Source organism: Vanellus vanellus (assembly GCF_965231255.1).
Source record: "Vanellus vanellus genome assembly, chromosome: 5".
NCBI classification, from domain to species: Eukaryota; Metazoa; Chordata; class Aves; order Charadriiformes; family Charadriidae; genus Vanellus; species Vanellus vanellus.
Window position 1 is genome coordinate 7,967,244 of NC_138910.1, and position 22,748 is coordinate 7,989,991.

Below are 22,748 nucleotides of genomic sequence, written 5' to 3' on the forward strand. Positions count from 1 at the left end.
TCAGATGATTCCAGGTATGTTTTAGACAAAAACGTTGGGTTTAGAGGAAATAAACTGGGAGATGGAACTAACTTTTCAATATAGTTTTGTAGAATTTTGTGTTCAGTTGATTTAAACATGTTCTGTATTTAGGCAACACAGACAGCAGCTTCAGGTAAATGTTAGCTCTTCAGTTTTGCTGTATTTGAATATAGCACAGTCGAACTATCTCTTCCCTGCAGCAATCCAGATATGTGATCTGGATGTGCCCACCCTGCTGAGAGAGCACATGTTCTCAAGGCTGAAGGAAGGAGTACTTTGGAAAGCAATAAAATTATATTGTTCAAATTCCTCCATTTTACCTGGCACAAGGACACATTTTTCAAGAGGATAAGATGCCATGTCTCAGATTTCCTTTATGCACGCAAGAATTAGAGTGCAAACATGCCTCTTGCTGGCCTGCCCACCCTGAGCCATAGTGGCACCAAGCCCCAGCAATGCAGATAACTCTGCTCTTGCTATTTTCTGTATCCAGAGCTGTCCTGGGATTCCTCTTTGGCCAAAAAAGGCCAAGAAGAGATGAAAAGTACTGTCTACTTATTTTATCTTCCTCTGAAATGGAGGCAGTATCAGCAAATGTCAATTGATGTTCAAGCATAAAGGGGAACCTGGGCGTCTCAGAAAATGATTCCACATGACCTTTCTCCAACTAATTGTTTCACAGTGGGTTTTGTATTCGCCTATTTGTTCGCTCATCTATTAATTGGAAGTCCTGATTTGTTATCACTCCGGTGTCAGCTAGTTCTGGGAACGTTTAGCTGTGTAATCGGTAATTCCAGTTAAATATTACTTCTACTGTAATATAAGTAGTGTGGAATAACTGTTTCTGAAGCAGGTCCAGAAATGAAGCTGGTGTGTAAGACAGTCATCTTCTTTCTGTTAGTCTCTCCCAGCCTTGGGATAGATGAGGAATTTGCTCAGAACTTCATTGCCATTGCTGGACCTCTATCCAGCGAGTTAGTAAATCGATGGCATCTACAGAACCAAGTCCTACCCAAGGAAGATCAGGGCCCTGCGGTGGCTGAAGACCATGATTACGTGTGCCAACAAGATCTTGTGGTTTCTGAGCTGCCCCAGTACTTCTCCCACCTTCGTGAGATGGGGGTGACGCATTACAAAGTCTTCCTGCCATGGGCACGTATTCTTCCGAAGGGGGATGCCAGGAAGCCAGATGAAGCTCAAGTGCAGTGTTACCAGGAGCTGCTCAAGACCCTGGTTGCTGCAGACCTCAGGCCGGTGGTAGTTCTGCATCACCAGCGTGTCCCTAGCACTGTGGTCGTGCAGGCCATGGGTCAGAAAGCCAATGTTTTTGCTGACCTTTTTGTGGAATATGCAGAGTTCAGCTTCCGTGTTTTTGGGTCCCTGGTCGATGTGTGGCTCACCTTCAGTGACCTGCCAGAGGTCCTTAAAAGTCTGCCTTACGACGATCCCCAGCACCGAGCCCAGGCCCTAGCTGCTGCTCATGAAAGAGCTTACACCATCTACCACAAGAAATATTCGCTGGCAAGTAAGGAGAATGGGGACAGGGAATTTTTTTACATGACTTTTTCACAAATATTTTGTGATGGGATTAAATGGCAAATGCTCCGTGCAATCTCTTCTGTGAATATGCTGTCAGTGCTCTCAGAATTACATAGAAATCCTTGAGTAACAGGTTCCTTCAAAGCGCTTATTTTGATAATTGTTTAATAATTTACTAGTAGTTGCATTTTACTTGAAATGATAGCCAAAAAAGTTGGGGATAATATATATGTGTATGTGTGTGTATTTATATTTAATCTTTCAAGCATCAGGAAAGTATTAAATAGCCTCTGGTTAATTTGAGCAGCAGAAACTAGTACTTCAAAACCAAACGTTGTAATATCTCTATATGCTTTTTCTCTAAGGCCTGTTGTCCATGTGCTCTTAATTTAAAGATGAGCAGATGCCCCTGATGAACTGTAGTCTAATACTGTTCATATACAAAACTTTAAATGTGTTCTATAATAAAAGTGGGACTGAGACTTAAGAATCTTTGATTCCTGTGCAGTCATCTCATTTTGAAAGCCTTATTACACCTTTCAATGTCATTGAAAACTGGGGTTGCAATTGCTGTTATTTCAATTAAGAGAGGAAGATCATGCCATCAGTCAGTGGCTGTGCTATCATCTCTTATGTACGATGGGTGTGGGCTTTTTCATTAAGGCATGATGTGTTCCCAAGGCATACAGCTTTGGAGGTCCAGATCTAGCTGAAGAATCACATCAAATTCAACTATCAGCTTTCCACCCAAAAGGTGGAAATCCTTGAAAACGTATTGACAAAATCCACTTAAACAAAACAGATTGTGGTTTAAAATGACATTTCTCATTTAATTGAAGTGAAATTATTTTATTTAACTTTAAACAGTTAAATAAACCAACATGAAACAAAATATTTACTTTTTAGCTTAAAATGAAAATAGATTATCAGTTAAAAATGCTTCAAAGTTACTCAAATACAGTCTCTTTTTTTTTTTGCTGTGTACAATGACAAAGCTATAATAGTCAAGCTGTTTTGTAGATGTATTTTTGTGTATCTTGTCCTGACTCATAGAGGAAAGACTAAAAACTTCCTGAAATGTACTTCAAACCATGAAGAAACAAGGCACAAGAAGTCTGCTGAGACTTAATAATAGCGTGATGAAGTCTGCAAAGTCCTTTGTTTGACTTGCCACATTGCAGACACTGGGATTTTTAAGTAATTAAATCTTAACTCTACCCGTGTTACACAGAGCAAGAGAACTTCACCTGTTCTATGATGGGCACCCAGGATTTTCTAAGCAGCTGTCCTCTTGGCTCTGCTGCCTTTGGGCTTGGAATTTATCTGTTCCAGGCAGACAACCGGTGGAGCTGGGCGAGTCCTGTTTTTTCAAATTTTTAATTAATTTATTTGTTTTCAATTCCTGCATTTGTCAGAAATACTTTGCAGTACAATTCACACTGTAGAAGCTGCCCAGCTTCCCTTATATGTAGCCTGTCCGCCCAGATTCCCAGCTTCCCAGCAGCTCAGCAGCATCCAGCACAGAAGGGATTAAAAAAAAATAACCACTGTAGAACCACCACAAAAGCATGAAAATTAAAGAAGTTACTTATAATTATGCATGGAGTGGAAGGACACCCACTAGATAGATAGCTGTATTCAGATCCGCCTTCCTGCAAGCAACAACGCTAAAATGGTTTTGAGCCGTCACGATAACACAAGATATATTGACAAAGACTTCTTGAACTCCATCTTTGAATTTCTACCTTCAACTCTTCATTGAAATTGTAGTGGGTATTCTGAAATCAGCTACCTAGGGTCTGTCTGATGATACAGATCTTCAAAAATTTTCAACTGATTTTAAAAAAATGGAAGTGAACTGAAATTTTTTGTTTGTCCTTAGCACACTACTAATAGACTGCCTCTTTTTTTTTTTTTCAAGGTGGAAAACTGTCCGTTGCTTTAGGAATGGGTCATATCTTGGATAGTGCTTCATCAGAATTTCTTTCAGCTTCTCTTCAGGTAACTCCTTAATAGAAATTATTTCCAAAATTATATAAATTTGATTTCATTTAACTTGATTTTTATATACAGGATCAAGTGACATATTGCAAGTTATATAAAATTTTAACAAATTCACCAATTTGGTACATTTTATTTATTTGATTAGTTTGATTGTGTGAAGCTCGTTGATTTTAAAAACTACTTCAGCATCATTTCCTGGCTAGTAAGCACTGATTAAGATGTATGGAGACACATTTGATCTCATAATTGGCAATTTTAGCAATATACATGCTTAAATGACAAGGCGTCTGCAAAAAGTGTGCCCATTGTTATTTTCTTTGCAAGTCTACTTAATGCACCACCAAAGAAATAGATACTTTATTTTAAATAACTGCTATTTAAAAAATCTGCTTATTATAATAGTTAAAACACAGATGGAGCTGTGCTAAAAGCGACCTAGTTGCACAGGGATGGCACAACATGAGGAGAACATAATCTCTACAAAGACAATGACATAATTTCTGTAAAGACCAAATGCTGTATTAGTAGTCTTCACCTAGAGGTTGTTGATGTAGGGTGTAGTGAACAAATGACAGTGCAGGTTTTTTGCTTGTATTCACAAACCTTCCAAATTTAGTAATAGGGTAAGGAATATTGTAGGCATGACACTTCAAGGATATAAGCAAGGTGTGGTTTGTAGGGAGGGGAAAGATGTTTTATTAAATGAGCTCACTAGACTAGAAAAAAACCTGGTCTGAAAAATAAACTGAAAGCTTATCAGCTTCTTTCCAACTTTAGCAGCTGGTTTAATAAAAGAATATGATCTATTCCCTTGAACATGATAACTTCTAGGGGAATAGCGCTTGTACTTTGGAATGATTAAAGATTTCTGAAGTGACCTTTCCCCAAAGGATTATTGATAAGGCCTACCTGAATCACATAGTTGCAAAGGTTTCTCTGTCTGATTAATCATAGATTTCTTCAGTCTTACTAATTAAAAAATCATCTGTAAACCTTAATATAAAATTCATAAAACACTCCTAGAATCTAATTTAGCTGTTTAAATTTTACTTTGTTTAGAAGGAGAGATACAAAATGCATCTTCCCATACAGTATCCAGTCCACGTGTCCCATATAGCTGTATGCTTTCTTACTCCAGCAATGTATCTGCATCAAACATTTTACAACTTTACATATTTTTAATGTAATACCTGCAAAAAATACATTTTGCATCCAGGATAATTCTTTTCTTTTTCTTGTTTCCAGGATTCAGTAGACTTTCTGTCTCTCAGCCTTCAGTACTGTTGCGGAAATGAAACAGATTTCTACAAGAAATTGAGTGTATTCCAGGTAACATTATGCACAGTGTTAAAATTATAGCAGCAGACAACAGACCATAAATAGAAGGGGAATTTCATGTTTCTTCATGCATGTCTAAACAGTTCTGATTCACTGTAGAGCTCAGACAACAGCTACACTAGGAAACAGCTGCATACTGCTCACTTACTTCTCTGTTGTTATTCTGACTTAAAAACAGGTGTTCGAAAGTGCTGGAAAGGTTCATCTTGGTCAGTGCTCATTATTGATGTATTAACAACTGGAATGGCATAATTATTTTGTCCAGGACTGAAAAACCTTCTCTTTCACATGTTAAGTCTTTGATAAGCTGTCAGGCTAATACCCTTGCACGAAAAGACACTATTTTATTCTAGCATGGGTCCTGCAATGGTACTACCAAATTTTGCAACTCCTCATCAGTAGAGGCAGTGCTAGAAATGTTAATGAGGATGAATTTGTGAAAGGATTAGATCACATGCCAGCAACAATGTCAGTGATGCTATAGGCTAGTATCTGATATTAAACCTCTGGTAGTGAATTGCATTCTTAAAATACATAAGACGAGAGTCATCAAGCAACTGAATAGCAGAATAAGGAGCTACCCATATGACTCATTCCCTTTAGGGTCTCAGCATGCTTCAATTAACCTAAAAATTTGAAGCGGGTCAAACATTTGTGGCAACAAATCCTTACCAAGTAAACTTGCAAAAAAGGACATAATTCCTTGTGCTTTTTCAGTGAGAGGTTGAACACTGAAAGTTTCTAGGGTTTCTGCTTTGATTTGCATTGGGCTTTTTTTGGATCAGAGAAAAATAGTGGGTGGTATTTAATGCCTACTGTGTCAATTTATGAATTTAACTTTGAACAACTTTATCACCGATTCTCAGTCTTCTAGGTATTTCCTATTCTGTGTTAAAAGCAACAAATGCCAAGAGTATGGTTTTATTAGTGGGCTGGTGCTGCTTTTCATACAAGTCTCTGACTTCTGGTTTTGCAGAATGTCTGGAAGGACATAGACATCTTGATTTTTAGTCTAAAGTTCCTTGATTGTGGTTCCACGGAAGAGAATCCTTTCATATCAGTAGCTGCCATTGTCACAGGTGAGTGACATATTTCAAGAAGGAAGAGAGTTTTTTAGCTAAGCTCTGCATGGCAAATTATAGAGTAAATTCAAAATTGTCCAGTCCAGACCTCTGCTATTAGATGAAATAACTTTTCGGTTTCTTTCGTAGCCTTCTTGGAAAATTTAGGGTGGATGATGAGTGTTGAGGGAGGGGAAGCAGGAAATATACCCCAAAGCTTCTTATCATTTTCATCAGCCTCAAGTTGTGCCAGCGGAGGTTTCAATTGGATATTGGGAAAAATTTCTTCACTGAAAGTGTTATCAAGCATTGGAACAGGCTGCCCAGAGAAGTGGTTGAGTGGCCATCCCTGGAGGTATTTAAAAGACATGTAGATGTGGCGCTTATGGACAAGGTTTAGTGGTAGACTTGGCAGTGCTAGGTTAACGGTTGGACTCTATGATCTTCAAGGTCTTTTCCAATCTAAATGATTCTATGATTCTATAATTTTTAACATGAAATTATAAATATCTAATTAAAACCCAACATATTTGATCTGAGAAAAATAGCTGTTATGAAAAGCACCTTGTTTCTAAAGGTGTAATTGTATGTACAAGTAGTGTCATGCAGTCCGTGGCATCTGTGTTGTGACTGAGTCCATCACTTAGCATTTGTTTGTTTTCAGCTATTAATAAAGAAGAGACGCGTATGATTGGGTATGATGTTAATGAATTCCTGGACTTCTCATCATCTCATGTTTTAAGGTACGGTTTTTGTCCCTTAAATCAGATACTGTAATAAAATGGTGTCCTCTAGAAACCTATGTGCAGGCAGGCACAAGACAGTTTTAGTGGTAAAGTCTGCTGTTCGTTGCTGAAAGGACTGGCAAGGAATGCCTTTCTGCTGAGACCAGTCTCTTGCTATTACAGGCAATCCTCTATCCTACTGTTACAGGCAATGTAATCCTCTCTCTCATCCTTGGTTACCCAGATTGCACCCTCAAGCCAATAGCAACAAGTAGATTCTCCAAGGCTTCTGTTCTTTTCAAGAGCAAAACAGTTAAAAATGAATAAGTAAAATAAAATAAAATAAAATAAAATAGAGACTTCCCTAGAAGAGAAGCCAATTGTGCCTACAGATTTCATTTTGCAAGGAGATGCTAAGGATTACAGAAGCAGGATTGATGAGTTTTGGCTTATCCCACGGAAATTCATGAGAGTGGTTTTAGCATGTGAAATTGCTACACACTGCAAGGATTTTGTTTGCACCTTTGACATAGCTGTACTGAATTGTGAGACTGTACCTGCAAAGAAATGCATTAGACATACAGCTCTTGAGCTGCTCTGCAGTCAGTTTGTTGCACTCCACCTTCATCTGCTAGCTGGATGGCAGCAGGTTGGATTGATCAGATGGCAAAAGGAACTATACCCTAAGTGGCTTATGTAAGCTGAATAGGAAGCAAATGATTCTTTTATCCTCTGTGTTTGCAAGTTTTGTGGCACTAGCATCCACCTTGGAGATTTTAACTACTTTTTATTCTATTTCCAGCAAAACATATACTCTACAGGAGAATCCAGATGCTGTTCATGCCCCTCGCTCCTGCTATCAAACAGTTAGGGAAATGTTTGCTAAACAGTCTGAATTGGAGAGGGATTCTTTTCTGCAAGATACTTTCCCAAGTGGTTTTCTCTGGGGCACATCCACAGGTGCCTTTAACATTGAAGGAGCTTGGGCAGAGGATGGGAAAGGAGAGAGCATCTGGGATCAGTTTGGGCATGCAGGTCATGTCTACATGAACCAAACAGCAGACGTGGCATCCGACAGCTACTATAAAACCAGCTATGATGTTTACCTACTTAGGGGTCTTCATCCTCAACTGTACAAATTTTCTGTATCCTGGCCTAGAATTTTCCCTGCTGGCACTAACAAGACCATCAACTCCAAGGGTGTTGATTATTACAGCCAATTAATTAACCGGTTGCTAGACTCTAATATTGAGCCCATGGTGACTCTGTTCCACTGGGACCTCCCACAAGCTCTTCAGGTTCTTGGTGGCTGGCAGAATGACAGTATCATAGATGCTTTTGTAAACTATGCAGACTTCTGCTTTTCCACTTTCGGGGATCGGATCAAGTTCTGGATTACTTTCCATGAGCCTTGGGTTATCAGCTATGCTGGCTATGGCACCGGAGAGCATCCTCCAGGAATCACTGATCCCGGAGTAGCATCTTACAAGGTAGGAACACAAGAATAACTAGGATCCTGCAGTGGCCATTGTTGTGTTTTTTTCCTCTGATGGTTCTGTTCTATAACTATGTTCAAGCCTAATGTGGCCTCTGAGACAACTATTTGCTTGTTGGATTTATGATACTTGCAAAAAATGGTTTAGTTAATGGATGCTAGATGTTTTCATTTTATTTTTCTATCCTGAAGGCTGGTGTTGATGGATAGCCAGATTCTTCCGCTTATTCCAAAACCTACTGCACTCTCTTGCCATGATTATTTGTTTTGTCAATGTTTCTTTTTTTGGATGGAGACAACATTCTCACATAGCAATAATCTCAACGCTTAAGTGTTCCTGTGCAAAGCAGTGTGTCACATATTCCTCTGCTTTCTGCCCCTAGGTGGCTCACACAATACTCAAGGCTCATGCCAAGGTCTGGCACCTGTATAATGACAAATACCGCTCTCAGCAACAGGGAAAGGTGGGGCTGGTGCTGAACTCAGATTGGGCTGAACCCAAGAATCCAACCAGCTTTGAGGATTTGAGGGCATCTGAGAGGTACCTCCAGTTCATGCTTGGCTGGTTTGCTCACCCTATATTTGTTAATGGTGATTACCCAGATATCCTGAAGGCTCAGATCGAGGAAGTAAACCAGCAGTGCTCCACAACAGTTGCACAGCTGCCTCTGTTTACAGAAGAGGAGAAGTCCTGGGTGAAAGGGACTGCAGATTTTTTTGGTCTTTCCCATTACACTTCCCGCCTGGTCAGTGCTGTGACTAATAGGACCTGCACACCAAGCTACGAGGGCATTGGTAACTTCTCCTTGTATATAGATCCTTCTTGGCCACAGGCAGCCTCTTCTTGGATCCATGTGGTCCCTTGGGGATTAAGAAGGCTGCTGAAGTTTGTCTCCCAGGCATATACAGGCACAAAGATCCCAATTTACATAGCAGGAAATGGTATGCCAACAGAAGACACAGGGGATCTTATTAATGATACTCTGAGAGTGGATTATTTACGTCAATACATCAATGAGGTTCTAAAAGGTATGGAGAAATTTAAATTATTTATTTTTTAATAATGGCAACTAGTTATTCTATCTCTTCCACGGCGGTTAGCTTTAGAACGTCATCACGTGCATAGTGATATGAGGTCAGCTGCCTATTGTATATGAAGTGTGACTTCACATACATCAGCCTATCTGGTGTCCAGATATGGAAGTCTCTGTTTTTTTTAGATATGGGAATAGATTTTTCATATACATGGACTAATGGAACCTAGACCTTAATGTCAGTCCCTCAGTGAGAACAGTGTTTTTTTATAATTCAGTTTCCCGGAAGATGGTTTGACTGCAGACAGGCTCTTGCCTACATAGATCAGGACTGAACAATGTCTTTACTGATTAAGCAGATCTAACTGACAGCAATCTGTACAATTTCAGGTTAGAATTTTTAAGGAGATATTTGTATCATCTCAATCGTTTTGGGCAAGGGTCAAGGTATGCTTGTATCTTTGCAAACTGCTTATCAATTGCTATAAAAATAATATTAGAGACTGAAGTTCTGGGCAGGTATAGAGATTTGAGATTTCAAATAGAGATTTGACCGATACTGTCTTGAGATACACAAATCAATACTGTCAGAAAAACTTTATTAAATATGCTGCATTAAATTTGTTGGTGATCAGTGTATCACCATATACCTAAGCTGATGAATTGTGCTTGAAAACAAGAACACAGAGAAAGGGATACCAGTGGCACAAGTGTCCTGTACTCAAATATGTCTTGACTATTATTTCTTTTCTCATGCATTTTTATCACTAAGCATTTGACCAGCTCCCGTTACAGTGCTGACTGCTTTACTTGCCAGATACTCTTAAGTGCTTTGGGTGGGAGGTTGCCTAAAAGACTCCATCAACATTCATAGGCGTTTGGCTTATCACATTGTTACCCCCAGTTGTGGTGCTTACGTTATGCTATGCTGTGTTCAGAAAATGTTCAAATGAATAACAGTGTCTTGTACTGTTTCTGTAACAGCGGTAAAACTAGACGCAGTTGATGTTCGGTCATATATTGCTCGATCCCTGGTTGATGGCTTTGAAGGCCCAGAGGGGTACAGCCTAAAATTTGGGCTACATCATGTGAATTTTGAAGATAGTAACAGACCAAGGACTCCCAAGGCATCTGCTTATTTCTATTCCAGTGTTATTGAAAAAAATGGTTTCCCATCCAAAGTCTTGGACAGAGTTTCTACGCCAGTGGTGTTTGACCTACCCATGCCATCAAAGTTGCCAAATTTACCAGCATCAGAAGTTCCCTCCAAGGCAAAGGTTGTCTGGCATAAGTTTTCATCTCAAACAGACTTTGAAAGGGACACATACTTTTATGGGACATTCCCAGAGGACTTCACATGGGGTGTGTCTTCTTCTGCCTACCAGATAGAAGGAGGTTGGGATGCTGATGGCAAAGGACCCAGCATTTGGGATAACTTCACCCATGTCCCAGGGAATATAAAGAATAATGATACTGGAGATATAGCTTGTGATAGCTACAACAAGGTGGAGGAAGATATTTACCTGCTGAGAGCCTTAGGGGTAAAGAACTATCGTTTCTCCTTGTCCTGGTCTCGAATTTTCCCCAGCGGAAGGAACAACTCAATAAACAGCCACGGAGTTGACTACTATAACCGTCTCATTGATGGACTGGTTGCAAACAACATCACTCCAATTGTCACTCTCTACCACTGGGACCTGCCACAAGCTCTCCAGGACATTGGTGGCTGGGAGAGCAGCACGCTGATTGACCTGTTTGATAGTTTTGCGGACTTTTGTTTCCAGACCTTTGGGGACAGGGTGAAGTTCTGGATTACGTTCAATGAACCCCAAGTCATTGCCTGGGTTGGCTATGGCACTGGGGAATTTCCACCCAATGTCAATGACCCTGGCAGTGCTCCCTACCGGGTTGCCCACATCTTACTGAAAGCTCACGCTAGGGTCTATCACACATATGATGACAAATACAGAGCGAGTCAGCGAGGGGTCATTGCTCTGTGTCCCAATATTGACTGGGCTGAGCCGAAGACACCAAGTGACCCCAGGGACATAGAAGCTGCAGACAGGTACCTGCAGTTTTTGGTGGGGTGGTTCACACACCCGATTTTCAAAAATGGAGACTACCCCGAAGTTATGAAGTGGAAAGTTGGGAACAGGAGTGAACTCCAGAACCTGCCATCATCTCGCCTACCGGTTTTCACAGCGGAGGAGCGTGAATACATCAGAGGCACGGCAGATGTTTTCTGCTTCAACACCTACACCTCCAAAATTGTAACCCATGCAACGACACGGTTGAGGCCCTTCTCTTACGAGTATGACCAGGAAGTTTTAACAAAGGTTGACATCTCCTGGCCTTCCTCAGCTATTACTGGCCATCGAGCTGTGGCTTGGGGGCTGAGGAGGCTACTGAACTGGATCAAAGAAGAATATGGAAATCCCCCAATATACGTAATTGAGAATGGGGTGGGGATAAAGACCAAATCAGATATTGACGACAGTACCAGGATATTTTACTACAAAACATATATTGATGAAGCTTTAAAAGGTACCAGTGTTTGCTTTTGTTCTGTTGGTGTTGTGTATCTCCTCTCTAGATTTCTGGCTACTTTATTCCTCTAAAGAGTAGTTTTTAAAAGTGATTGATACCAGTCTTTAAATATTCAGAACATAATATAAGCATAGCGTTTCTTTGTATGATCCGCTTTGCATGACCGTTTGTACTTTGTATCCTCCAAATAGTCTCTTAATGATCTTAGTTGACCAGTGCCAACTTTACGAAGCCAGAAGTGTGTATATGTTTGCATATGAGTTTCTTGTGGTTTATTTAATGTGCGATTATACTACTGATGCTTTTCCATTTGTTTCTGGTCTTTCAGCTTACAAGTTGGATGGAGTTAATCTGAAAGGATACAATGCTTGGTCTTTTATGGATAACTTCGAATGGCTGAATGGCTATGATCCAAGATTTGGATTGCACCAGGTTGATTTTGACAATCTCAACAGGCCAAGAACCCCAAAGAGTTCTGCTGTGTACTATGCAGAAATCATCCGCAATAATGGTATCCCATTACCAAAAGAAGATGAATTTTTATATGGAGAGTTTCCAAAGAACTTTTGGTGGAGTGTAGCAACTGCAGCATATCAGGTTAGGAAACCGAGATGAACTCTTAAAATATCTGTGGACAGTTAATTCATTTTGGATGAGACACCTGCAGCTTCTGCAACATTAGTTTTTACCGTAATTGAGGGGTTAGCATAATAACTGCTGTAAAAGGGAGGAACTTGGAGATATTTGAGGGCATGGTTATACCATAGGAATTGAGACAGCAGCATGGGCTTCACAAGAGCCAGTCAACAGGGAGCAGCAGGTGAACTGAAACAATGCCTGTTTTGTGACATTGTACTTTGCTAATATGTCTTGCCTGGAGGCTCAAGGGGTCTTACTAATTTGGTACAGCAAAAACATTGCTATTTCTAGTCTTAAGCTGATAAGTCAAAATATTGCGTGGAGCCACAAAGACTAGCATGTTGAAATCTTTGCTAGGCCAAGACCTAAATTTGGGGTTTACTAACAATTCCCCCCCATCTTCAATTACAGATTGAGGGAGGATGGAGAGCAGATGGAAAAGGACTTAGCATTTGGGACCAATTTTCTCACACTCCTTTGAAAATCAGTAATGATGACACTGGAGATGTAGCTTGTGACAGCTACCACAAGATTGAGGAGGATGTGGAAATGCTGAAAAGCCTCAAGGTGTCTCACTATCGCTTTTCAATCTCCTGGTCCCGTGTTCTCCCAGATGGGACCACCAGATACATCAATGAAATGGGACTGAACTACTATGAAAGGCTTATCGATGCTCTGCTGGCAGCTAACATTATGCCTCAGGTAACTAAATCCGGTAACTATAGCTCAGAGCACGTGTGTTTCCATCCACGCCCTCCTTCATGGAGAAATTGTCTTTCATTGTGTTTTGCAAGGAAACATGTTTTTTGCATAGTCAAATACACTGGGAATATAGTGATATGTTAGAAATTGCTACCCAGAAAGATCAAATTAACCTTGTTGTTGGCTGTTTCCAATTACCTTCTTGTACCTCATGTGCTTGGAAGTGGATTCCACAAGGACTTACTCAGTGATCTTTCCAGAGACTGAGGTGAGGCCGACCAACTCGTAATTCCCAGGATCCTCCTCCTTGCCTTTCTTGGAGATGGGTGTAACATTATTCTTTTCCCAGGAGTCAGGAAGCTCCACTGATCAGCATGGTTTATCACATATAATGGACAGTGACCTCACCGCTACGTCAATCGGCTCTTTCGGCAGCTGAGTGAATCTGACCTGTCCCTATAGACTTGGGCACATGTAGCTTTTTTCCGTTTCTGCCTGTTGCTTCCCCACTGCTGGCTGTCCCTGTGCTCCCCAAACCATGTGGTATGTGGAGAGAGTGCACATGGCTGCACCAAACGCTGCATACCTGTGCATGCATACCATACAGGGGACAACCCAGGAATATCTACACAACCATCAGATCATGCCTGAGCAAACCTGTACCTCCATGGCATTGCTCTAGACTGGTCCAAAGGATGTACCAGCCCAAACAGGTGTTCTGTTGGACTGTATTTCATTGGAGAGTCAGTGCAGATGCAGCACTTCTTCACTGATGAGTTCTTGCTATCACAAGGTTGTGGTGGCTTTTGGTAAAAGCTTCATCTTCACCAGCAGGCAGTCCCTAGAGTTTGAGTCATTTCCCCATGTCCTACAGAAACTGAACATCACTGGCAAAAAGGTATTTTATTTGAGTACATGAGTGATCTCTACAAAATCAAACACCATTAGGAAAAGGTAGCTGCAGATCAAAGCACAGTATATTTATGTTCATAAATAAGGCCGGGTTACTGTCCTTATTTCCAAAAGTAAGAGTGACTGGTTGAGTCCTTTCTCTTGTTGTCTTTCCCCACAGGTAACCCTCTATCATTGGGACCTCCCACAGGCGCTGCAGAACGTTGGTGGGTGGGAGAATGATACTATAGTTCAGAGGTTTAAGGAATATGCTGAGCTCCTTTTCCAGAGACTGGGACATAAAGTGAAATTTTGGATAACCCTCAATGAACCCTACAACACTGCATATTGTGGCTACGGTGTTGGCACAGCTGCTCCAGGTAAGACTGCTGGGCATAACCTCAGAGCCTTCACAGCACTGTAGACTCAACTTTGTTTTATGCTGCTGCAGGGTAGATGCTAGGGGCTTGCAAAGGTAGGGCAAGGAAGACAGTGTGGTGGGGATAAATGGGGTTTGGACTGCTGTGGTGTGGTGAACAGGTACTTCTTTCTCTTTGCCTGTCCCCTCCAAAACCCATCCTCCTTCTTCTGCCCCTCCAATCCACCCCTCCTCTGCAACCTCTGGATTACACTTGCTGCCTGGAGCAGACCCCATTTCCAGACCAGCCCCAGGGACTGCGAAGAAGGGTTAGAGCTGGAGGAGGGCCAAGCTCAGCTGCAGGGCAGAAGCAGGGGAAGGGGAGGGATGGGAGCTGGCCTGAACACACAGTTTTCTGCTCTCCATACTTGCAGCAGCAGCCTGTTCCTTGGACTGACAGCCCTGCACGGGGCAGAGAGCTGAACCAGCCCATGTCCTGCTGCAGGGGGAGGACGAGGCAGTGTGGGGTCCTGCACAGCCTGCCCACCGCAGCTGCGCCTTCAGCTGTCTCTGCTGAAGCTGCAATCTAAGCCCAGGGCTGGGCCCAAGGACACCAGGTGCTGCACGTTTGTTCATTTACTAGCGAGCAGTTCTGGGTGTCCTGGCTGTTGGGTTAACCTGGGAAGCAGCCAGTGAGAAAGCTGGGAACTACTGCTCCACTGTCTGTGCTGTCACTGTCTCTGCAGGCATCTCCGTTCGGCCAGGGCGAGCTCCCTACATGGTGGGGCATAACTTAATAAAGGCCCATGCAGAAGCCTGGCACGTCTACAATGAGACCTACCGGGCAAAACAAGGAGGATTAATCTCTATCACCATCAACTCTGACTGGGCAGAGCCAAGGAACCCACACAACCAGGAGGACATCGATGCTGCCAGACGGTACTTGCAGGTATGGATGAACCCTGCCACAGGTCTCTCTGCTGCTCCTGGGTTTGTTCATGGTGGCACCCCCTCTCTGGGTGCTGGAGATGCCCAGAACCCAGGTCAGCATTTCACGAAAAAAAAAAAAAAGGTGAGCCAGAGGTATCGCTGCAAGGAAATGTATCACCCTCTTCTGGTGGCTGATGAAGTATGCAACAGAAATGAGACAAAATATGGTAGTAGTGACATAAGCTTATTAAACTTACTGCCATTATACGGGCATCCCTGGGTATCTCCATATGCCTCTGTTATAAATTCAGGTACTACCTATAAAGCAGCACATGAAAGAGAAATGGTTACATCTCTTGTTTGATACATGATTTATCCTTCTCCCTTGTTTCCTGGCTTAGTTTCTTCTAGGTTGGTTTGCTCATCCCATTTTCAAAAATGGTGATTATAATGAAGTGATGAAAACAAGGATTCGGGAACGCAGTCTGGCTCAGGGTCTCAAGAAGTCCCGGTAAGAGCCCAGGCACATATCTGCTTTTGTTCTACTTGCTGTGCTTACACCTGCTTTTTTGACAGAAGTGCTAAATTTCAGTGATTCTATTGCAATGTTACTGTAAAAAAGTCTTACTGTATTCTCACAGAATACATTTTGCCTGTTCCCTGTCTTTAGCTCTCTTGCAAACTAAATCTACACATAACATGTCTTTGGGGTAGTAAGTTGGCAGCTCAGAGTGATACAGTAAACGCTCTGCCTTAGACACGGTGCTTTACCAGATGACTATGGTACATGTGTTTTAACTTTTCTTGAAACTATGTACTGAAATCGAGCACTGGGAACTCATTGGTCCCTCTGAATTATGTTTCTTATTTTCCATTCGCATTTATTATGCCTAACATTATTGTGGTAGCAGTGCTCCATGAATGGTTTTCCTTTTTCTCTCTTTCTAGGCACGTATAAGGAAAGCTCTTTGTTCCCTCTTCACTTAATAGCAATTTAATGGGGTACGTTAGATCTGGGGCTAGTCCTGATCATTCCCCTCTGAAAATGTGAAAGCCCACTTGTTTTGAAATGAGGGAGATGGTGGAAGAGTCAGGTGTGCTCTGCAGCAATGGCAGGTCTCTTCAAGATTCAAGTTATGCCTTTATACGTGCCTAAACCACTTGCATTCTTAGGCACTTTTTATGACACGTTATTTCTTCTCTGGCGGTTGCTGCCATTAATAAGACAGCAAAGTCGCTGTGTGTTGCTTTATGAGATAATATGTCTCAGCATCTCCGTCTGGGGAAGAAGTCCTGTCCTCAGTGTGAGACTGAAAGCTCTCAAGCATCACCAAATTGCCAGGAGCACTGCCTGCATTTTCAGCGGGGGCTGCCTAGGGACCTAATTCACAGGAGGATTTTCTCCCTCTTCTAGCTAAAAGAGCTGAAACCTCACTCCTTGCTCCAGGGTACCCTGGATGTTCCTGACTCCGTTTCTTACTCTGTGTAGGGCTGCAGATCCCAAAGGGGGATGTTCTTCTCTGAGGAGGCCTCTCTTCTGAAGGGAGCCAAGCACTTTGGGATTAAATGGTAGAGTCCACACACAGAGCCTAGTTACCAGTTTCTCCTGGGTTTTCCTGTCTTCCTCCAGAAGGATCATGGTACCTCCCTTTGTGCTTGTGGTATACTGGTACAGGGATACCAGCGTTACACACGGTGTGTGTTCAAAGGATGGAGTGTGTTTCTCAGGGAGAAAGCTCAGAAGTTTTTATTGTTTCCTGTGTAGAAGCCAGAGTTTATGAGACAACCCTGTATCAGCCTCTGCTACGACCTACCAAGTACTACTACTGCTGTCACACAAAGACGGGCTCCTCTTGTAGCTGATGCCTGCTCCCCTGCTGCTGTGAAGCCCTTCCGAGCCATCTTAGCACAGACGGCTGCCTGCACCTTTAGGGCGCGCAAGCAGGAGTGCAGTGTATGTTGAAGGGGCTCATGACAGCTCCCCTGAGCAGGGACAGGACCCTCTGGATGTCACTGGCTGCTGGGAGGCACCATTTCATGCTTCCCTCTGTCAGAGCTAGTCATGCTCTTGCAGGATGGTGGGCTGAGAGAGGTTGCCCATGAACACTGCAGCTCTGGGTCTCCGTAGAGATGTGGTGAGCACATGACAACTGAACTGGTAGTCATGGATTCCTCCCACCGCATTTGTGACTGGGCACACACTGTTTTCCTGTCTTCTAAGGAACAATGAGGCAAGCTGTCACGTCCACTCTCTAAGGCAGGGACCTCTGTGAAGTCTTACTACCACCGAGGACAGCTTTGTGTTGCACATCTCCAGTGCTCTTTGCATCTGTTCATGACTGGGGGCCTTAGCCACTGTGTTCCACCTCCCTCCTTGGTCACCCAGCTGAAGAGTAGAGCAGGTCCCCGAGTCACCATTCCAGAAGTGCCCCACATTCACCTTCTTTGATTTTCTTTTTTCCTGTTCTAGAGCTTATTTGCTTCCAACATTTCTTATCAGCACTGTCCTGACTCATGCTCATAGCCACTTTATATCCTTGCATCAGAGCCTCTTGCCCTACGTGAACACGCTTACGAAGAAGCACTTGAAGAAAAAGGGGTTGCTTAGTGTAGTTTGAGGTTCTTGAGCTGTATTTTCCATTTATACATCTGTTAGCTATCTTCCTTCCCCTTTCCTTTGGTCTTTTAGACACCTTAATGTTATATTCAACAAACTGGGGCAGTGAAGGCAGACCCTGTGCAAACTTAACCCTTTTGGAACCTACAGTTGGGAAGAAACCCATGTCTAAAGGGAAAAAGGTCATGTGTCCATTTCACAGATGCACTTAGGGCAAAAGAATTTCTGACTGCTCTAACTAGAAGTACTTTTGAGCTCAAGCACAGCAAGATAAAACACAGAGACCTGGTAAATAGCAGCCTTGTCTTTAGTTCTGTTTCCTGCTCCAGAACAAGCGTTACTTAATGGTTGGTGGACCCAAGAGCCCGGCAACGGCTCTGCACTGAGGTTGTTTCTACCACTAACTTCTTGTTTGGCCATGAGCAGGGCCTCTAGCCATCAGATGTCTCTTTTCTGGTCAGTGGAATGTCTGTTCCTCTCTCGGAGAACATTAGATCAGGCAGCATGAATTGCATATTCAAGCAAAAGCTTAGTTGAGTTTATACAATGTGACTGGGGAGCAAAAGAAGGGGAAATCCTGAAAAGACTGACATTTTGAGGGGTTTATGTTTTTCTCTGTTTTCTATTGCAGGCTTCCAGAATTTACTGAAAGTGAAAAGCAAAGAATTAAAGGCACATATGACTACTTTGGTCTAAATCATTATACTACAGTTTTAACATACAACGTAAATTATCCTGCTGGTGTTCTGTCCTATGACTCTGATAGGTAAGAGATGAACATAAATTACGGGTCAAGTAAAATATGTGCACCTGCAGCCTGGGCCAACTGAGCAATGTAAACTGATAGCAAATAAAGCCATGAGACAGATATTTTAAGTTGTTATAATCAATAACAGGGAAAATACCCCAAGTAGTATCTGTGATGATACTGTTATTTTCACAGAAGCCCAGCAACAGCCCTTTTTTTACAGACCTGATGATAAACATGAAAGTTTAAAACAAAACAAAGAAAATCAGGGGATCTACTAAAGGATCTGCACTTGTGAGTCTCCCAATGGTTTGGGATCGGCTATAAACAGTATTATTCCTGCCCCCGATCTGCATATTGAACTGCTAGATTATCCTGGTTTATGGACACCGCTCCATCTTCTGTTAAAGAGTTGTTAGTTCCCTCACATTGGGCCAATATAAGTTCAAAGCCTAAATAGCTAAATCACTTCATGGCTAAGTATACATAAGTCAAGATTTTTATTTAGATACCAATTTCTTTCCCCAGCTTCAAAAGGTGAACAGTAGGAGCTTACTAGTTTTTCTGATGAGAATTAAGATAATGGTGGGACCACACACAGGGGTGAACGTTGGCTGTTTTCTGAAACGTTTCCACAGAGAGTATATAAAATTATTAAAACGTCCCTTTGCTGCTGCATCCCAGCCCCTGCCGTTTAGCCCTGTAGAAGGACACTGGGCTCAGCCCTGGAGTAGGGGTAAACAGCAATTCTGTGTGCTCAAACACTGCATTATACATTGAACAGTACAAATGGTGTCAAAGGACAAAGATGAGGAGCTAACATCATCACATCCTCAGCCACAGGTCTTTTATGCAGAATAAAAAGCGAAGTATGAGAAGTGTTTTCTAGAGGCTTGTGAGCACCAGAGCCACCTCAGCCTGCTGTGCTTTCACCAGCTTGCCACAACGTCACCTCTGGTTCAGTCTCCTGCAGAGTCCGGCACTGTATTTCTCAGTCCTGCGGCAACGGAGTGCCAGGCGCAGTGGCAGGCACTTGGGACTGGTCCCTTCATCACTGTGTCCTCTTCCACAGGGGTGCAGCTTCAGTAACTGACCGCAGCTGGCTCAACTCTGGTTCCTTCTGGCTAAAGGTGACACCCTTTGGTTTCCGAAAGCTCCTGAGATGGATAAAGGAGGAGTACAATGACCCTCCCATCTACGTGACTGAAAATGGGGTCTCAGAAAGGGGAGCCTTAGACTTCAATGACACCTGGCGAACACATTACTATCGGAGTTACATTAACGAAGCACTGAAAGGTAGGAATGATTATTTAAATCTGATTCTCCAAATCTCTAGAGAGTAGCAGCGTCTTACCACAAGACTGACGTGTGCAAAGCAAGTTGTGAAGAGCTGAAAGACCACTGCCCTCACACTTGCAAGTTACCCACTCACATGGGTTTACCCCGTGTCCATTTCTGAGCACCTCTGGGGTTCTCAGAAACTGTCCGTGGACAGCCACGGCTTTGCCAGGGAAAGGTGAATTGAAGGAAGAACAAGCCCTGGGTTCAGCAGGGGTACTGCAGCCTCCTTGTGTAGCTGCATCTGGCAAGAGAAGGTACTGCTACTTGATGAATACCTATTTTGACTTCTAGTTTGACTCCTGCTGTGTCTGAAATCTGCATCTTCTTAAAAAAAAAGAGGGAAAAAACAAACCACAAACTGGTTTTAATTATAGTAATGGTCAAGCAACATCGGGGAAGGGCTTTTTCAGTTTGCTTCTCTAATGTACTGGGAGCTGCTGGCCAGATGTTCAGAAAGTGCTCGTTTACTGCCTTTTAGCAACAAGGCCCCATAAACACTTGTTTAGGCAACATTTGCATGTTGATGGCTTTTCTTTGTTCTTAAACCTTTGTTTATCAGACAAAGGCTTTGATTTTTGAGGCAGAGAAAAGTGCTTTCCAGTACCAGCAGGCTGACTGAGCTACCCTGGTCACTCCTTAGCTGTAACTTGGCAGCTGAACTACCTCAAAACAACTGAGCTAAGGCAACGCAAGAGAGATGGGAATGGGGAGATGGTGAAACCAATGAGGCTGAAGTGGCAATAACCTCACCCCACTCAGCTGCTCTGTAACATCCTGGAGCATCTTCATGCCACCACTGGCCTAGTGGTGACACCTCCTGTCACCCGGCTGCAAACTAACCTGTTCTCTCTGGTCCTGGTAACAGCTGTTGTGCTCGATGGTGTTGACCTGCGAGGCTACACCGCGTGGACACTGATGGACAACTTTGAGTGGGCAGTGGGCTATGATGAAAGATTTGGGTTATATCATGTGAATTTCACAGACCCCAATTTGCCACGGCACCCCAAGGCCTCTGCCAGGTTTTACTCGCAGATCATAAACTGCAACGGGTTTCCAGACCCAGCAACGGGCCCACATCCCTGTCTGGACCTGGAACCTGAAGGTAAGCGATGCAGCATAAATTGTCCTTGTGTGTGTGCACATCTGATTTTAATCCCAAAATATTTCCATAATCTGTAGTCTTTAAAGACACCACCATCTTCTGCAGTATTCTTTTTAAGGGCTCCAATAGCACGCTAACCATCAGTGAAGACACTGATGTGGAACAGTCTTCTGCATGCAAAACCAGAGCTATGACTGAATTTTATGTGATAGCACCTCGATACATGCCCACTTCCAAAATGCAGCAAATAATCAGAAAAAAGTAGAATGGAATAATTTAACAGAACTGCCTAAGATGTCTTCCAAACTACACGCACTCAGGATCCCCACATTTTTTCTAAACACTTTCTAATACTTTATATGAATCTGTGTTTTGGATAAGGCTTTGGAAATACCAGTTCTTTTGTCATTTACTTTCTCTGAACTAGAGGAGTACACTGAACAGCATCCACTGTTAGTAATGGGTTGTTAAATAATCATTTTTATCAGCTTTTTGGGATGTCCACAGCTGCCTGAAAATACTTGCCATTCCTGGAGTCTCAGGAGTTACACTATAAGCCTCAGTTGTGCCTTTACTCTGAGCTAGAATTGTGTAAGTCACTGATCCCAAAGAAATACAGCTACTGCCAGAGTACTGAATCGCCATGTGTAAAGCCTTGTCGAGGCAGGAAGCAGTGGTGCACACACGTGTGTGACAGAGCTGCCCCCAAGCTGTTTACTAATACTTTCTTTTTGTTTTCCCATGGACAGTGACACCAACGGCCACCGCACCAGAACCAGTTGACAGTGTGCACTTTCTGGGATTAGATTTAACATCACATAGTGCAGAAATAGCACTGTACGTGCTTTTTGCTCTTTCTGCAGTTGGAGCATTGGGCTTGGCTCTTCTTGCATTTAAATATGGAAAGTTATCCAAGAGATCTCATAAGCGATTACCCATGGAACTTCATAAACTGTAAAGCTTCCACTTGCTAAAGTGTTTATTTTGCTTTTTATAAAAAAAGCTTATAGCACTAGGAAAAGAAACCTGCTCAAACTACTGCAACTGTGTCTTGCCTCAGAGATGACTCTTCATCATTTTGTTGTTTGCTTACCAACTTTAAAATATGAAAGAATTTTTTTTTTTCTACAGTAACCGTCTCTTTTCTCCCCAGGCATTATTAATTTGATTTCTTAAAAGACAAAAGTTAAATTGCTTGTTCCTATCTGTGTAAGGATTCTGAACTTGAACTTTAATCTGTTCTCACCTCATCATCTCCCCTTGGATGATGCAGGTCTCTTCAAGGGACCCAAGAGCAGCCCCTAGCAGCTCTACTGCTTCTAAGTGCTTTTAAGACAAGTTAGTGTCTATACTGGTGAGAACTAGGCTAGGAGAATGTACTGAATGTTCTATTGCAGCTGCTGCACAGATTGTTTCCTCCCTCTGCTTTCCTTTATGTCATCTACAGTATTTTTTTGAATTATGTACCATAAATTATTAAAAAAATAAAATGGAAGTAGCCCTAGTACTATGCCTTCCCATTTGAAGAGTGTGATACTTAATTATCTCCTTTAACCAGGAATCCAAAGCAGGACAGAACACCTGTAATATTCAGGTCTCTAACAATGAGATGCCCAGTATGTGGAGGGGGGGAGGGAAAGCTGGTATCCTTCCATG

The 22,748-nt window shown here is 42.5% G+C and overlaps 1 protein-coding gene across 1 annotated transcript; it reads left to right on the top strand.

Annotated features, from left to right (window-relative positions):
- Window positions 1–882: 882 nt before the first annotated feature.
- Window positions 883–22,050, top strand: LCT (lactase; the record flags this gene model as incomplete). Its single annotated transcript, XM_082483436.1, has 17 exons — window positions 883–1,546; window positions 3,482–3,561; window positions 4,810–4,893; window positions 5,879–5,981; window positions 6,628–6,706; window positions 7,491–8,178; window positions 8,567–9,212; window positions 10,202–11,761; window positions 12,093–12,361; window positions 12,815–13,105; window positions 14,178–14,376; window positions 15,101–15,303; window positions 15,686–15,795; window positions 18,533–18,667; window positions 19,722–19,945; window positions 20,856–21,092; window positions 21,842–22,050. 17 exons carry the CDS (start codon window positions 883–885, stop codon window positions 22,048–22,050), a joined length of 5,781 nt encoding a protein of 1,926 aa, XP_082339562.1.
- Window positions 22,051–22,748: the final 698 nt, after the last annotated feature.